This window comes from Papio anubis, chromosome 1 (genome assembly GCF_008728515.1).
Source record: "Papio anubis isolate 15944 chromosome 1, Panubis1.0, whole genome shotgun sequence".
Taxonomy (NCBI): Eukaryota; Metazoa; Chordata; class Mammalia; order Primates; family Cercopithecidae; genus Papio; species Papio anubis.
In genome coordinates, this window is record NC_044976.1 from 41,080,212 (window position 1) to 41,097,819 (window position 17,608).

Sequence of the window (17,608 nt, forward strand, 5' to 3'; positions counted from 1 at the left end):
TAAAAAACACCATGAATCATTTATTCTTTGGTTGTCTACACAGACACTTAAATACTGTATTGCTGTCATGCAGCAGCCTGTGGAGGCCCCTTGGGGTGTCTGGGCCTGTGTCCTGAGCCCTCAGCCAGGTCCAGGGGGTGCGGTGTCTGGTCATGTCCACTCCAAGAGCAGTAGCACCATGTAGAAGGCTGTGAGCAGGGTCCCCTCGGCTGAGTGGCAGACGTAGGCTCACTGCTCCACAGCCCTGAGGGACTGGCCAGCTCAGAGTGCGGGAGAGTTCCTCTCCGTGGGTCTAGTCACCCATCTATCTGACCTGGACGCTGTCATAGCTCATCCTTGGGCTTTGATTCGCTGCCTGAGAGAGACTCTTGTGCAGGTTCAGGGGGGCCCTGCTGGGCATCCAGGGGCTGCTCCTGGGAGAGGTCCATTTCTTCTGGGCTGAAGAGCATCTTCACCAGGTCATCTGCCTGCACCCTGTCCTGCAAGGACAAACCCCTATCCATTCAGAGAGGCCTCCGGACCAGGCACTCGCTATCTCTCAGCTGCTACTTCCCAGGGGACAAGGAAGGTTCCTTAATGGCCCCAGGCTCATCTCCTTCCCAGCAGGTCCTACTCTCTGGACAAGGACAGCTGAAGTGGGGCCCAAGGACGGAAGCAAGAACTCAGCATCGCTCCCTGTCTTGAGCCCTTTCCCCACCTGGATCCCGTTCACAGCAGGCCCAGGGAGGACAAGGCAATGTGACCATAATGACAGGGCATTGGAGCTGGTGTCCCAAGTGCTCCTTTCATGTCTCGGCCACTGGCAATGGGATTGGGGGAAGGGAGAGGCAAAGCCAGGGCACTCTGGGAACGGGTCACTGCAGCACCGGCTGCTCTCACCCGCTCGCTGTGTCGAGGGTCCAGGGTGAACCACAGGGCGATGGCACAGCGCTGCCCCCTGGTGACAGCCTTCACTCCATGTGGGTTTTCAGTGCCTGAAGAGAATCCCACGGCCCTTCCACACTGAGGTTGCACCTCTGCCTAAGGGGGACAGAAAGGGAAGGGGGGGTTGCACAGGACAAAGACTGTAGTCCACTCTCAGAAGAGACATGGGCTCGTTAGGGATCAGGACCGAGGGCAGCTCTTCAGGTTGGCTTCCCTAAGGCCAGAACTAAAGAGAAAGGGTGACCGGCGAGAGGAGTGATGGACACGTCTCAAAGCCCCTCTGGCTGGGGGAAGGGTACTGCCCACTGGGAAGTCCAGTTGGTTATTTTTGTCCACCGCACTTTGGGAACATCAGCTGTAGAAAATGGACTTTTTATCTCCCAAGGACAAGGACAAAGGAGCACTCACCGTCACGGTCTTGGCATCCAGTTCAGTGAAATAAAAGTTTCCGCCATCGAAGTCTCCATTGAGGTAAAGGATGGCGCTGGGAAAGGCAGAGACATCTCAACACGGCCCTTCCCCACCTCCCTCTCCCCAGAGTCTTTGCCTCCAGGTGCCCTCAACCAGCAGCAGGACGGTGGGTTTGTGTGGGAGGGAAGACTTTTAAGAACCTACACTGATGCCGCACAAACTCCACCTTTCCACTCTCCACCCTCGCCTCAGAGTCCCCTGTGCCCTTCTCAGGGTGCTTCTGTACCAAGTCCACTTACACTACTGTTCTTGTCACACCACGCTATGATTCCCTCTTTGCCTATCTTCTTATCCAGCAGGTTTGGGGATACAGGATTGGACTCTGGGAACAGCTAGCCCAAACCAGTATGTGTGTGTGCTAGGGTGGGGTAGTAGAGTGCAGGGCACTGTGGGGCCTCTGAGGAGGGCACAGACTTCCTCACCCCGCACCTGCCCCACACTCACCTGTAGTCCCGGAAGGTGTAGGCTGGGGGCTCTTTGACACACACGAGGGTCTCAGCATTCAGGATGCAGTTGTCTACGTGGACTGGATGACTATCATCCTTCCTCTCCGCCTGGACCTCTGGGGCCAATGTCACACGTTAGCACAGCAGCACCTCGGGAGATGGCACAGCTCTCTTCTTGGCAGGGGAGGTGCTTCCCAAAATGTGTCTGAGTCTATGGAATGCCCAATGAACTAGGGGGGTGTCTTTGGCTAAGCCACAAGCCTAGGGGCCAGGACAAGTCTGCAGGCTTCCTAGGACAGTTCTTGGCAGAGGTGAGCAGGGTGTGGCAAGCAGGAATGAAGGGCTCCAACCAAGGGCAGATCCTGGGCAGAATGGCACAACCCTTGTTTGTAGCTGCACTTTACAAAATACAAAGGCCCAGGGAAGTGAGAATGAGGGGTCAGGAGGTGGGAGAGACGCAGGGCAGAGTGGTCAGCCTTCCATCAGGATGGCAGAAGATGGGACTGAGTGGGAGGAAGTGGGGCAGAGCTGCCTAGCAAAGGGAAAGCATGAACTTCAGGGGGGCTCTGGGGTGGGGTGGGTGGAGAAACCATGCAGGGAGAAGGTCACAAAAGGGAACAGACTGGGCTCACTGTCAAATACCAGGCAGACCACGTCTTTCCCCAATGTAAACCTTTGTGTAGGCACCATCACGTCGTGGTGGGTGCCTCCTTCTCCATTCCCACTTGTCCAGCCAGTCACCAGGTCCTGTCCATCCACCTCCTGCACCTTCCCGGGGCCTCACTTCTCCCTCCTCCCACTGCCACTTCCTGAGTTTAGGGCTTTACCCTTGTCCACGGAGGTCACTGCCAACCAGCTTCCCTTTTTGGTTTGAAATCTCTCTGCACACACAGCAGCAAAATGAATCTTTTAAAAGTCAAGGCCTCACCACGTCCTTCACTGCTTGATGAGGCCTCTCTGGCCTCCTGGGGCCTGTGCCTGTGCTCTCCCACCGGGGGCTTGTGACACACCCGGTTGTGTGTCTGACTGGTCCCTTTGGGTGTGCCCAGATTCTGACAGAATTCCAAACATCGTGAGGCAGAGGAAAGCTGTCTGATCTGTGCCACCTACCAATGGCCGTCAGTGCCAGGGGCCTGCTGAAGGCTCCAGTATGACAGAGCCAGCTCTGGGCCACATGGGATCCTTGCAGCACTGGCCGAACCTCTCACCTTCTCAGACATGCAGAAGGGAATGTGGGTGGGTGAGGGAATGAGGAGTAAGCTCCAGGCCACTCTCACTTGTAAATCACGCAGCTCTCTCACAAATTTGGTATTTAACAGTTAGTAAAAGAGAACCTGCCACATAGCTATGGTTGAGCTAAAGGATAAAAAGTCCTTGAAGGTAGCTCTCCAGGATTTGGCAGCTTTCTTAGTTCCCCTGACTACCGGGCTGCACAATGCCTCCAATCCTGTGCAAGCACCATCCCACCACCCAGTGTACTCCGTAATCGTATTCATCCTGCAAAACTCCCATCGCTTCCTCGGGAAGCCTTCTTTTTGCTGTTGTTATTATTTTTGCTTTTAACAAACCCTTCTGTCGAGGGCTGACTTTCAACAGGTGGCAGCGAGGGAGCTGCTCAGCTCTGTATGAAATCCCGACCGGGAAGCAGGTCTTCTGCGAATGGTTTAGCGCCAGCTTCCCCATGAACTTGTGTTGCGTGATGAGTGAGGGGAGGCCACCTTTCTGGCTGCACCTCGTTTCCCTCTGGGAAGCCTTCTTGATCGCCAGGTAGGTTGACTATAACTTCCTCCATGCTACTGTGGCATGCATCACACTGGGATGCCACTCATTTGTTTACATTGGTTCCCCAACTGGAGAAAAGGGATCGCATCCTATTCTCTGTGCCCTCAGCATCCAGCACAGAGCTGAGATGCAGCATGTGTGGGGGCCTGCGGGGGTGATGAGTCCCACCTTCGATGGCAGTGCGGCACACCAGATGAGAGTAGGAGAAGTAGAGGGGCGTGTCCAGGCGGAAGTAGGACTCCATGATGCGCCGCACCTTCTCCGTCACGTTGTAGTACAGGTGGGCACTCTGCAGAGGAACTTTGCCTTCTTGCCCCAGCTGCCAAGGAAACAGGTAGTCAGCTGCCCTGAACGCCTGATATGGTTTGGCTCTGTGTCCCCACCCAAATCTTATCTTGTAGCTCCCATAATTCCTATGTGTTGTGGAAGGGACCCAGTGGGAGATGACTGAATCATGGGGGTGGATCTTTCCCGTGCCATTCTCATAACAGTGAGTAAATCTCACGAGATCTGATGGCTTTAAAAAAATGGGAGTTTGCCTGCAGAAGTTCTCCCTTTGCCTGCTGCCATCCATGTAAGATGTGACTTGCTCCTCCTTGCCTTCCAAGGAGGCTGTGAGGCTACCCCAGCCACATGGAACTGTAAGAGTCCAGTTAAACCTCTTTCTTTTGTAAATTGCCCAGTCTTGGGTATGTCTTTATTAGCAGTGTGAAAACGGACAAATACAACGCCCCTCTTTGGGCTGCCAGAGACAATAAGGACTAGGCCCATCTCACATCCCCGCACCCCCACTGAAGCTGCAGCCTCTGCTGCCCATGCCCAATACCTCTACCATATTCCTCTTCCTCCTCTCCTTCCTCTCTCTATGAGCACTCTGTGCATCCTGCACAGAAGCACAGCCCTCTGAAATCAGCCTTTCTTCGGAAAGCATTCTCATAGCTTTGGCCAGCAGTCTTAACTGCTCACTTTGCTTTTATTACACTCGGTCGAACAGCGAGGATTCGAAAGAGAACCTCACTCAACGTAACTCATCTTCACTTCCTGGCAACAGGAATGTTGGCAGGTGGACCCTCTTCACCTTTCCTGGCACCAGCCCCAACTCCTCCTCAAAGCCTGAGCTTCCCCCTTCCCCACCCCTTTCTCCACACTCTAGAATGCCAAGTGTTGATCTTACCTTGAGGGCTTTGAAGACAGTGACACCATAGAACTTTTCATTGGGAGTATGTGGGGAGGTTTGACCCCGGTAGCCATCTCCTGAGGTTGCTGCCACCTACGAGGCCCAAAACACAAGGTGATGTTAGCCACGACAGCTGAGGGCTTGAGAAGAGGTGGTCAACTGCAGCCAGCAAGAGGAAGGTGAAGGCTACCACCCAAGGGGCACTTGATGGGGGGAAGCTGGACCCTCAGGGGAAAGTGCAGTCACTGGGCTTCCCTTACGTTGGTCAGTCTCTGCAGCTCCTGACATTCATGGTCAGAGATTACACCGTCCATCACCACCCGCTGGGAACCATTCAGGAGTCTGGAGTTCATGGTGAGACTGATGCCTTCATACAGCAGGGGGCCACCTGCAAAGCATTGACAAAACTTTAGCTAAATCTAGCAGCAGCTCTGACCAAAGACTCTCCATTAGATATTGCCTCTTTGTCATAAACAGAAATTCCAGCTGTTTCCTTTTCACCAGCAAAATCTCCCGCTAGGTCATTTTCAAAGGCAGAATAGTCCAGAGGACAGAACATAGAGCTGAAAGATGAGACTCCCAGTCCCAGCTCCATGACCAAATAGCTGCTAGCTCTTGGGCCATGACACACTGTTGAGGAAACATCAGAAACACAATCCTAAAACATGAGCTCGAGAATGAGGAAGAACTGACTTTGACTCCTAGATCCTCCATTGATTAGCTGTGTGACCTTGGCAAGTTACTTAACCTCCCTGAGGTTAATTTTAATTAATTAAAATGTTCTCATTGGTCAAACAGCATCTACCTTATATGTTTGATGCCGGTATAATGTTAAGAACAAGGAAGGCAAGTTAAACACTTAGCACGATATTTGGCAGATGGTAAGTCCTCAAAAGTTTGGCTACCATATCATTTTCATTTAAAATAAGGATCTTGCAATCTGCATGACCCACCTCTTAGACAATTGTAAGAATCAAGAGAAATAACAAAGTGAAAGTGGTCTGAAAACAAAGGAATGCTGGACAAATTATTTTCATACACTAATCTTGTTTAATTAACCTCTGTTAATTTAAGCAACTATAGGGCAAAGGTCAACATTTCTCTCTTACAGTTCTCATGGTGTTTCTCTGTGCTAGGGACATACTAATACTAGAGACTCAGTTCAACTCCACTCGATAACTGAGGCTTCAGTGTGTACCAGGAACTGTGCCAGACAGGGTGAGAGATGAATCCTAGAAGCAGTACCTGTTCTCTAACAATTATGCAAATAACTAGCACAAGACAGATCGTAAATGCCCTAAGAAGTTCAAAAGAAAGGAGGGCACTCCAATCATCTGGGAGGTTAAGAAAGGCTTTACAGCTGGGCATGGTGGCTCACACCTGTAATCCCAGCACTTTGGGAGGCCGAGGTGAGTGGATCACAAGGTCAGGAGTTTGAGACCAGCCTGGCCAACATGGTGAAACCCTGTATCTACTAAAAACACAAAAAAATGAGTCAGGCATGGTGCCACATGCCTGTAATCCCAGCTACTCAGGAGGCTGAGGCAGGAGAATTGTTTGATGATCCCGGGATGTGGAGGTTGCAATGAGCAAAGATTGCACCACGGCACTCCAGTCTGGCAACAGAGCGAGACTCCGCCTCCAAAAAGGAAAAAGAAAGGCTTTGCAGGGTGTATCTCAGATGCCCTCATGGGCAGGGATGGTGGGAAGCATACTAGGAGAGCCAGGCATAAACACAGACTGGTGGGCAGCAGGCAGGCTTATGGAACAAGGTGCAGTCCTGTGTGAAGAGAAGGTGTAAACAGGACAACAGTAGAACATTCAGTTAAGGGGCAGGCACGGAGGATGGGTCAGAGGCCAGTGTGTGGAAGACTGGCCTAGCTACCATGAGCAGGCAGAGGGAAGGACAGGCCAGGCGAGGAGAGGGTGGGTACAGATAGGAAGTGCCAGGCCCTGAAGGAGACCTGAGGCAATGAAAAACAGAAAAGGCTGGGGAGAGAGCTGAGAAGCAGCACTGCAGAGCAGAGCCACAATCAGTAGGCCTTCCCAGCAGCTTGCAGGGGACGGGCACAGGAGGAAGAGGAGTCAAAGGAGGCCTGAAGGCGTTGAGTCTCGGTAACAGGACGAATGGTGAAAACTGGGAGAAAAGAGCTTGGGAGTGGGGAGACAGGATGAGTTAATAACCTATAGAAGTGGACAACACTAGACACTCGTGTTTCTGTGACACAGGAGTCTTCTTTCTTTTTTATTTTTTTTAAAGATGAGGTCTTGCTATATTGCCCAGGCTGGATTCAAACTCCGGGGGTCAAGCGATCCTCCTGCCTCAGCCTGCCGAGTAGCTGGGATTACAGCTGTGCACCACTACATCCTGGAGTCTGATTTCTGAACCAAAGGACAATTCTCAGTGCTCTTTCCAGTTGAAAGTCCCGCTGGTGAGCTAGGAAGGATGCCCACTGAACTGGGACCCTGAGGCTGCCTCATGGTGAGTTCTGTAATGCTGGGGTGCAGCGCTGCCTGGCAAACGTGGGGTGACCCGCCTGGCTCCCTGCCGACAGTCAGACATGCCCCTATCTCTGTCCTCTCACCTTCCCGGGTCAGTCTGCTCACATCCAATGACTCCTTGGTCTTCTCTTCCACTAGGGTCTCAATTTCCTTCATAAGGTTCCCAATCTCCTGGGAGATGCGTACGGCTGTTTCCCGTTCTGACCTATGGGCACAGCCGCTCTGAGGACTGCATTCGAAGGCCAGCCCTGGGCTCCACCCCAACTTCCCAAACTGGACCTGCCCACCCCTTGCCAGGAGTTCACATCTGCCTGGGCTCAGGAAGCCTCAAGTGCTTCATCAGACTGATCCAACCATGCAGTTTCTTCAAGGTCCTCACTTCTGTTTCTCTTGCAATCTCTTGGGAATCACCTCTTCCGGAGTCCATGAATCCTAAGTAGGTCCGGAAGAAATGAAAAAGGTAAGATGATCTACTTAATCTTCCAGGTGTCTCAATGCATAAAATAGGCCCACAGAAGTAATCCAGCTCATCACCCTCTTCCTTTCAGGAGACAAAATGGGAGGTTTCCACATCTAAGTCACTTCTAGCTGCCCAGTGTTCCCCTTTCATCTGTCTCTCATCCCTGCCTTGCACAGATCCCAGGCTAGGCTCAGCCTCCAACAAGTTTTCTGTCAGAATCGCACAGTGTTCCCCTCGTCCCCATTCGTCTCCCCCGCTCACTCTGTCCCTGCGCCCTTCCAGCTCCTGTACCCTAGCTCACCGGATCCACAAAGGGGATTCCAAAAACATCATAAGCGAAGAAGAGCAGCTCTTTCTCCAGAAGGCTTCGCTGTCGGTACTCCTTGGCACTCTGCGGGTACAAAGGCAAACAAGTCCCCCAGAACTCAGCCCTGGCTTTTAACCTCTGGGGGTTCCCCTCCCTGGCACCCCACACTGACGCTCTCATGTGACCTGAGGCCTCCTTCTCCCTACCAATGCTCTCTGTCTGTTCCTCAGTTTGGAACAAAAGTCTAATTTCTCTGTCCAGGGGTTCCTCTGCCTGGCACAAGCAATAGTACCTCTGAGGTACTGGAATAACCAGGCTTTACTTAAGGGAAAAAGCCCTGCTCCTCCCCCATCCCAACCCCCATTAGTCTCTAGGACAGAAAATCTGATGATTCTTAGAAGTAGAAATATTCTTCAAAGAAGGAGAATTCCTTCTTGACTTCTACAGGAGTCCACAAAGCAGGAAAAGGAATCAGGCATTAGGCAACTGACATGTTATTCATTTAATCTTTATAGCCACATCTGAGGTTGATACTAGTATGCTCATTCTACAGAGGAAGCATCTGAGGCACAGAGGAGATGTACCACTGTCTAAGGTGACACTACAGGACATGGGAGAGCAGGGACCTACAGTCAAACCCAGGTCTTCTGTTATCTTTTTTTTTTTTTTTCATAGCAGAATGTGCATTTGGACAGACAGAGCCGGGTCTTTACAGTCCTAAAGCCCATGTGCTTTCTGTTCTGCCACCTGCCTCCTCTCAGACCCTAACCAGGCCACACCCCTCCCTGAGAATGAGCAGCTGCAGTGGGAGGGTCTGGCACTCTGGCCTTCCCACGTGGACTCCCGGGCAAGGCTTACCCAGGGCAAGGAAACTGAGTACCTTCCAGGGTCACATCTTTCCCTAGGTGCCCTGCTAATCTCCAAGCAGCAGGAGGAGGAAGGAAGAGAAAAAGAAGACATCATCAGTTGAAATAAAACATGAAGCAGTTCAAGGAGGAATTAAAGGAGTCAATGAATCCTATGTCATCTACTATATTTACCTAAGAGGAAGAGAGACGTTTTCTCCTCAGGAGTTTACATTACTGGCTTCTGTCACCAAGTGCTATGTTATCTCATTTAATCCTCTCCAATTACCCTATAAGGCTGCTATGAAGCAAACCCCACTTCCATCCTTTATTCATTCCACGCTCATTTACTGAGTGTCAGCCATGTGTCTGGAGCTGTGCCTGCACTGGGGCCAAGCAGGGAACAGATTCCAGTCATCACTGACTGGCCACAAGCCACTGCACAAGTTGCTTCCTCTCTCAGATGCTAACAGTCCTCATCCCTAAAGTGGGAAGAAGACTGCCCACCTTGCAGGGCAGCTGTGATGATTAAATGGGATGATGGATACAGCCCACCCTGCACAGAGCTTCACCTGGACAGGGGCTCAACAAATGTTAGTTACCATCTTTCCAAAAGGGGACTTCTGGTTACAAATGCGAGATTGGCCACATGGGTTTATTTCCCCTCACTCCCCTCAGGCTCCCCTTAATGGCCATAAGGCAGGGAAAAGATATTAACCAAGCAAGACGAAAGAGACTGGAAGTGCCATCTTAAAGCCAGATGGTCACCATCTAGTGGCCAAAGAGGACAACTACAAAGACAACACACACGGGAGGGACAGCAAGAGGCTGTTTCTACTGGAGCCTCTCAGACTCCCCAGGGCTGGGAAGGAAGAGCCTGGGTGTTTCCCTTCAGCGCAGCAGCCTTTGTGTTTTACAGATATTTCTCCCGGTTTTGGAGTGAGACAAGGAAAATGCTGAAAGATGGGAGAGAGAACAAACAATGGCAGGAAGAAGAAGAGATGGGAAAGAAAATGGAGACAGAAAACAGGTGAACAGGAAAAAAACCCAAAAAACAAATAACCCAGCATTAAGTGAAAAATGATAGATCTTGGCCAAACAATATCGAGTGTCCAAGTTAGGAGTGCCAAGAGGGGAAAGAACTGCCCGCCGCACAGTTCTACAGGACTTAGAGAACAGACTTCTGGGCCCAGATAACGCTAATTGAGGCTCCTGTGTACTCCCCACACTCCCTCCTGTGCTGTGCTCCTTTCTCCTCTGAATAACAAGCCGAGTGGGTGAACTCACATCTGACCCCGACACTGACACCTGGCTCCTGCCCTGCACGCGCAGCACCGACTCCCCTCTGCTACCCCACTCTTCCGCCCTCAGGTCTGCATTCAGGAGTTCAGCTGGCAGCTGTCATAACAGAAGGAAGTTTCTCACCTCACGGGGGCCAATGGATCTGGCGTGTTCTTCTCCAAGCATAGCTGCATAATAGGCCAAATTTTGGTTCATCACCTCGTCATTGGGGAAGAAGAGAAGATAGGTCTTGGCACATTCAACAGCCTGTGTATAATTCCCAACTGCAAAGTGGAAAGAAGAATGGCTGAGAGGAAAGGGTCAAAAAGAAAGGATCAAATTCTGGCACCAGGGACCACTTGGTTCTCAGTCTCCGCAAAGCTTAGGCAATGGCAACATGACAAGGTGGTGCCTGCTACTTAACATGATGGCCTGATTTCAGGGGCAGAAGTTATGGAATACACATAGAATGTGTGATTAATTTTAAGGTGAGGTGGTCAGTGTCCTCAGGGCTGCCTAACAATGAAAGAGAAAAGAATCAGAATTCTCTGCATGCCCACATCTTTAAAGATGCACAAATAATTCAAATACTCCTTAATATTCTGCCTCAATACACTCAATCATTAGATCAATTTCTCTGTTTTCCTACTTTCTTTTTTCTATAGATTTTCAGAAGACGGGGAAGATTACAATAGCAGACTGTCTCTTTGGCAGAATAGTTCTTGTTGATATTTGTTAGTCACCTCAACTCAACTGTAAATATTGTACACTCATCAATATGTTTGTAATGCTTAGCACACAGTGGGAACTCTGCAAACAGTTGGTTTTCTGGGTATTAATTAGCAGCCCCACAAAAGCATCAGTGCTATATCAGGGAGAGGGCTGGCAAATGTCCTCTGAGCTAAACAGTGGCACACCCTTACTTTCGCTATTAACTTTAATTCGAAAGCAAAAATAGATTACAAGTTATAGAAGGCACAAGAGATGAGGTCCTAAGTCTCCCTCCCCCAGCTTTTTGGGTTGCTGGTATTGGCTTCCTAGGCCAGTTGCTTATAACAAACTACCCAAGGATCACTTGGCATGGTGCCTCCCATAGCTACTGAAAGAAGCCAAACACCTTGAGGAAGTAAGTGGCTGTAATCCCTGTCCACCTTGCCTTTAGCTTCTTAGTTAGCCAGCAGAGAAAGAGGAAGGAAAGCAGGCCTTACTGTTATAGTAGGCAAACTGCAGATAATTATAATGGGATGGGAGGAAGTCTTCAAAGGGCTTCTCTCGACTTGGGTGGGAAGCAAGCTCAGTGACGCAGTTCTGCTTACAGCTGAGGACCTGGATATAATGATCTGAAAGGAATCAAAGAGGGGGAATAACTATGAGGTCACTCTTTAGGACTCAAATTCTGGTTAAAATGAACACATTCAAATGGAAGCAATTTTTCATCGGCTTCTCAGATTTAATAAATTGAGGGATGAGGGTGAAGATTCTCCATTTATATTATCAGATGGTGACCTTAGAGTCCCAGGAGGCCCAGGAGGCTGAAGGTCTGGTTCTGAACTGCACCTACCTGTGATGGCCTGGAAGAGGTCAGCGTTGTACTCAAGGTAGTTGTAGCCATCGTAGTCATAGGGCCCTTCGCAGAGGGCATGGCACTCCTCATAGGCCACAAAGTACTCGTGCAGCGCCGCCTCTAGGTGGGGCACGGCTTCCTGTGGCTGTTCCTCTGAGTAGAGTCGCACTCCCAGTCGAAATTCTTGCTACTGGGAAGAAGGAGCACTCAAACGCAGGCCACAGAGGAGGAACCCACTCTCCTTGACCTCAGCCACCTTCACGGGGGTCCTAATTTCCTGTTCCTCAGGTTACGGATGGAAAGGGGTGACCTGGGTGCCACTATATAATGAAGGCCTTTTGTAAATGGTCTTTACATGTTCCTCCGGAAATTTGAAAACATTTCGCTTTTTTCGAGACAGAGTCTCACTCTGTTGCCCAGGCTGGAGTGCAGTGGCACAATCTCAGCTCACTGCAACCTCCTCTTCCTGGGTTCAAACGATTCTCTTGCCTCAGCTTACCTAGTAGCTGGGATTACAGGCACGTACCACCGTGCCCAGCTAATTTTTGTATTTTAGTAAAGATGGGGTTTCACCATGTTGGCCAGGCTGGTCTCGAACTCCTAAGCTCAAGCAATCCTCCCACCTTGGCCTCCTAAAGTGCTGGGATTACAGGTGGGAGCCACTGTGCCTGGCCAAAAAACATTTAACTCTTAATCTGGATGAAAGATATCTGGGAGTTCATTATGATTTTCTTTTACTTTTCTTCCCTCCCCCGGCCCCCCACCAAATTAGTAGCAGATTCTTGCACTTTTTTTTTGAGACAGAGTTTCACTCTTGTTGCCCAGGCTGGAGCGCAATGGTGCAATCTTGGCTCACCGCAACCTCTGCCTCTGGGGTTCAAGCAATTCTCCTGCCTCAGCCTCCAGAGTAGCTGGGATTACAGGCATGCACCACCATGCCCGGCTAATTTTGTATTTTTAGTAGAGACAGGGTTTCTTCATGTTGGTCTGGCTGGTCTCGAACTCCTGACCTCAGGTGATCCACACGCCTTGGCCTCCCAAAGTGCTTACAGGCATAAGCCACCGCGCCTGTGCCAGATTCTTGCACTTTTTTGTAGGGCTAACAGTTTTCAAATAAACACAACTTACATTTTTTTTGTTTTGTTTTGAGACAGAGTCTTTTTTTTTTTTTTTCTGAGACAGACAGCCCAGGCTGGAGGGCAGTGGCGTGATCTTGGCTCCCTGCATCCTCCACTTCCTGGGTTCAAGTGATTCTAGCACCTCAGCCTCCTGAGAAGCTGGGATTACAGGCATGCACCACAACACCTGGTTAATTTTTGTATTTTTAGTAGAGACAGAATTTTACCATGTTGGCCAGGCTGGTCTTGAACTTCTGGCCTCAAGTGATCCACTCACCACGGCCTCCCAAAGTGCTGGGATTACAGGTATGAGCCACCATGCCTGGCCGACATAACTTACTTTTTTTTTTTTTTTTTTTTTTTGTGATGGAGTCTCACTCTGTCACCCAGGCTGGAGTGCAGTGGCGCAATGTCAGCTCACTGCAACGTCCGCCTCCCAGTTCAAGTGATTCTCCTGCCTCAGGCTCCTGAGTAGCTGGGACTATAGGCACACACTACCATGCTCAGTTAATTTGTGTATTTTTAGTAGAAACAGGGATTCACCATGTTGGGCAGGATGGTCTCGATCTCCTGACCTTGTGATCTGCCCGCCTTGGCCTCCCAGAGTGCTGGGATGACAGGTGTGAGCCACTGAACCCGGCCACAATTTACCTTTAAAAGTCATTCTTTTCTTTTTTTTTTTTTTTTTTTTTTTGACTCTTGCTTTGTCACCCAGGCTGGAGTGCAGTGGCACGATCTCAGCTCACTGCAACCTCCGCCTTCCAGGTTCAAGCTATTCTCTTGCCTTCACCTTGAGTAGCTGGGATTACAAGCGTGCGCCACCGTGCCTGGCTAATTTTTGTATTTTTAGTAGAGATGGGGTTTCACCATATTGGCCAGGCTGGTCTCAAACTCCTGACCTTAAGTGATCCACCCGCCTCGGCCTCCCAAAGTACTGGGATTATAGGTGTGAGCCACTGTGCCCAGCCTAAAAGTCATTCTTACATTGTTTCTAATATTCTTGGTTCATAATTAAAATGTAAGGAACCATAAGCTCTCTATAAAATGCTGTATCATCACAGACAATCTCTCCTTTGGAATAGACTTTTCCTGCTAAACAAACAGAATAAGAACATTGAGGGCTACTGTAACATTTATTGTAGTGAAAATCAAAAATGTACATGACCAAAAAAATGTGACTAGTGAATGAATATAGTCTCCGCATAAGATGGACTATCATGCAGCCATAAACAATTATGTTTTCAAATAAAACTGAAGACATGAGAAAAGGCTCATGATACTAATGTTAGCTAAAAAATGATGACAGGGCTAGGCATGGTGACTCACACCTGTAATGCCAGCAGTTTGGGAGGCCAAGGTGGTAGGATCGCTTGAGCCCAGGAGTTTGAAATCAGCCTGGGCAACACAGTGAGACCCCATCTCTACAAAAAATAAAAACAATAGGTGGGTGTGGTAGTGCATACCTGTAGTTCCAGCTATTTGGGAGGCTGAGGCAGGTGGATCACTTGAGCCCAGGAGGTCAAGGCTGCAGTGAGCCATGATCACACCACTGCACTGCAGCCTGGACAACAAAGTGAGACCCTGTCTCAAAAATAAAATAAAATAAAAAAAGATGATAAAAAATGCATACACAATATAACACCAAATTAGATGAAAAAAATTATATACGGAAGACTATCTAAACTGGTTTTCTTAAGGTGGCAGTATTACAAATGATTACTTTTTGTTTTATACTTATCTACATTTCTACAATGTTATACAATGAACATTTATTACTTCTATAATGTAATTAGAAAACAACCTTAGCAATGTCATTTAAAAAAAACGAAAGAATGCATGCCTGTAGTCCCAACTACTCAGGAGGCCGAGACTGGAGAGTCTCTTGAGTCCAGGAATTTGAGGTTACAGTGAGCTATGATCAAGCCACTGCACTCTAGCCTGGGTGACAGAGCAAGACTCTGTCTCTAAAATAAACTTAAAAAGAAAGAGAGAAAGAAGGGGATAAAGTTTTTTTCACCATATGGGGTTGAGTCTCAAGATCCTTGAAGTCGGCCTCCTTTACTCCAGACATGGTTTGGTAATAGTCTAGGTTCTGCCGCATCTCCATGTGCTCAGGATTGCCCACGAAGAAGGTGTGTGCTGCAGCGACAGCTTTCTCCAACTTGTTGATCTAAGAACGAAGCATGAGAAGGTAATGCTCACATCCAAACTCTGAATGTTTGTGTCCACATGAGCAGTCTACATCAACAGGAAATCCCTGCTCCCCGAGCCCTCCACTCAGCATGCCCAGCCCTGCCAGCCCCAAGAAGCACACCTATTGCAGGAACTACCCACCAGAGATTAGGAGCACAGTGCCCTGGGCAGATTTGTAGCTCTTTCCCAAGTCAGATTTAGGGGTTCCCCAGATTATAGGAAGTAGCAATGTTCTATTTTAAAACAAAGGTCATATTGTATGGGGAGTGCTGTGAAAGACTGACTGCCCATATGATATGTTTTCATGCTGGGCGCGGTGGCTCACATCGGTAATCCCAGCATTTTTAGAGGCCGAGGCAGGTGGATCACTTGAGCTCAGGCGTTCAAGACCAGACTGGGCAACATGGTGAAACCCTGTCTTTACAAAAAATACAAAAATTACATGGTACTGTATGTCTGTAGTCCCAGCTATTCTGCAGGCTAAGGTGGGAGGATCGCTTGGGCCTGGGAGGCAGAGGTTACAGTGAGCCGAGATGGTGCCACAGCATTCCAGCTTGGGTGACAGAGCAGGACCCTGACAAAAAAAAAAAAAAAAAAAACGAATACATATATATATTTCATGATTCAAATGTAATGCCTGACCTGAAAAAATTCTGTGGCTTCAAGGATTTAGGGGTAGAGAAAAAAGAGCAGCTAACAGACTATGCCTAAGAATTTTCCTAGAATTTTTTTTTTTTTTTTTTTTTTGCATAAAATAAAATGAAGCATTCTTGAGACATTTAGGGAAAATGTGGATGGCTAAAAATTCTAAGGTCCTTTACTAAGTCCAGACATGTACTTTCTGACTCAAAGCTCAGGGCTCATGAGGTTCAAACAAATAGGTCTAAGAAATCTGGGGGTTGGTCGGGGGTGGCAGTTTGCGCCTGTAATCCCAGCACTTTGGGAGGCCAAGGGGGGCAGATCACTTGAGGTCAGGAGTTTGAGACCAGCCTGGCCAACATGATGAAACCCCGTCTCTACTAAAAATACAAAAATTAGCTGGGTGTTGTGGCGCACACCTGTAATCCCAGCTACTTGGGAGGCTGAGGTAGGAGAATCGCTTGAACCAGAGAGGTGGAGGTTACAGCGAGCTGAGATCGCCACACTGCACTCCAGCCTGGGTGACAGAGTGAGACTCCGTTTCAAAAAAAAAAAAATAATAATCCAAGGGGGAGAAAGAAATAGGCTACAGACTACAACAATACCCACAGCAATGGACTCCAGCATATCAAAGTAACACAGGTTTCATATATAGAATCCAACCAAATAAATCACTGATGATCTAGTAATTAACTGTGTGGACACTGGTATCAAAGAGACCGGCCATGGCCAGGCACAGGGGCTCATGCCTGTAATCCCAGCACTTTGGGAGGCTGAGGTGGGCGGATCATGAGGTCAGGAGTTTGAGACCAGCCTGACCAACATGGTGAAACCCCGTCTCTACTAAAATTACAAAAAATAGCTGGGCATGGTGGCATGCGCCTATAATCCCAGCTACTCAGGAGGCTGAGGCAGGACAATCACTTGAACCCAGGAGGCAGAGGTTGCAGTGAGCTGAGATCGCACCATTGCACTCAAGCTTGGGTAATGAGAGCGAAACTCCATCTCAAAAAAAAAAAAAAGAAAGAAAGGGCCAGCCGTGGTGGCTCATGCCTGTAATCCCAGCACTTTGGGAGGCCGAGGAGGAGGGATCACGAGGTCAGGAGATCGAGACCATCCTGGCCAATATGGTGAAACCCCGTCTCTACTAAAAATACAAAAATTAGCCGGGTGTGATGGCATGTGCCTGTAATCCCAGCTACTCGAGAGGCTGAGGCAGAAGAATCATTTGAACCAGGAAGTCAGAGGTTGCAGTGAGCCAAGATCGCTACTGCACTCCAGCCTGGCAACAGAGCAAGACTCTGTCTCAAAAAAAAGAAAAAGAAAAGAGACCGGCCAGCAGCAAATCTGGGCTTAATGACTCACTGACTGGCTGGGCAGTAGACAAGATATTTAAAGTTTACTTTCTAAACTCAGTTTCCCTAATCTATCATCTGGAGATAGCATTCTCTAGCTATCTCCTAGCATTGTTGAGAGTTCAAAGAGATAATATACATGCAGCCTGTAATACATGGTGCTGGGCACAGATCAAGTGCTCCATAAATTTTAGATGGTATGATTAATATGCTAAGAAAACTTATTTCCTTATCACTGGTACTAGTAAAGGTACACTAAAGGAGTCAGCCCTGGTTAGGTGACCCAAGGTAAATAACTCCCCATCTCTGTACCTCAGTTTCTTTAACTGTAAAATTAGAAATTTTCTCAGGTCTGTCCCTTTTATGGAATTACTCTATCTCTTGTATCTGTATCTTTCAGCACTGCTCCTGCCTGTCTCTGTTCTCCCTCATGTCCTCACTCCTCTCTCCACCCCCAGTCTTCTTTACTCCCTAAGCACTGAGGTACTTAACCTCCTCTCTTGTGGACAAATGCCTGTCTCCTAATCATGTGCCACCAGTTTCT

General features: G+C 48.9%; 1 protein-coding gene across 1 annotated transcript in view; it reads right to left on the reverse strand.

The window, feature by feature from the left end:
• The window catches only part of P3H1 (prolyl 3-hydroxylase 1), a 19,859-nt gene continuing 2,251 nt past the window's right edge, over positions 1–17,608 (reverse strand). The window contains exons 2-15 of the mRNA XM_003891696.5: positions 14,895–15,047; positions 11,757–11,946; positions 11,404–11,535; positions 10,340–10,479; positions 8,064–8,153; positions 7,682–7,734; positions 7,386–7,507; positions 5,061–5,188; positions 4,798–4,893; positions 3,792–3,942; positions 1,840–1,957; positions 1,333–1,408; positions 880–1,020; positions 1–479 (exon numbers count right to left, since the gene is read on the reverse strand). Of these exons, the coding sequence (XP_003891745.1) occupies positions 324–479; positions 880–1,020; positions 1,333–1,408; positions 1,840–1,957; positions 3,792–3,942; positions 4,798–4,893; positions 5,061–5,188; positions 7,386–7,507; positions 7,682–7,734; positions 8,064–8,153; positions 10,340–10,479; positions 11,404–11,535; positions 11,757–11,946; positions 14,895–15,047 (1,746 nt within the window). The 3' untranslated portion in view covers positions 1–323. The remainder of the gene's footprint in view (positions 480–879; positions 1,021–1,332; positions 1,409–1,839; positions 1,958–3,791; positions 3,943–4,797; positions 4,894–5,060; positions 5,189–7,385; positions 7,508–7,681; positions 7,735–8,063; positions 8,154–10,339; positions 10,480–11,403; positions 11,536–11,756; positions 11,947–14,894; positions 15,048–17,608) is intronic.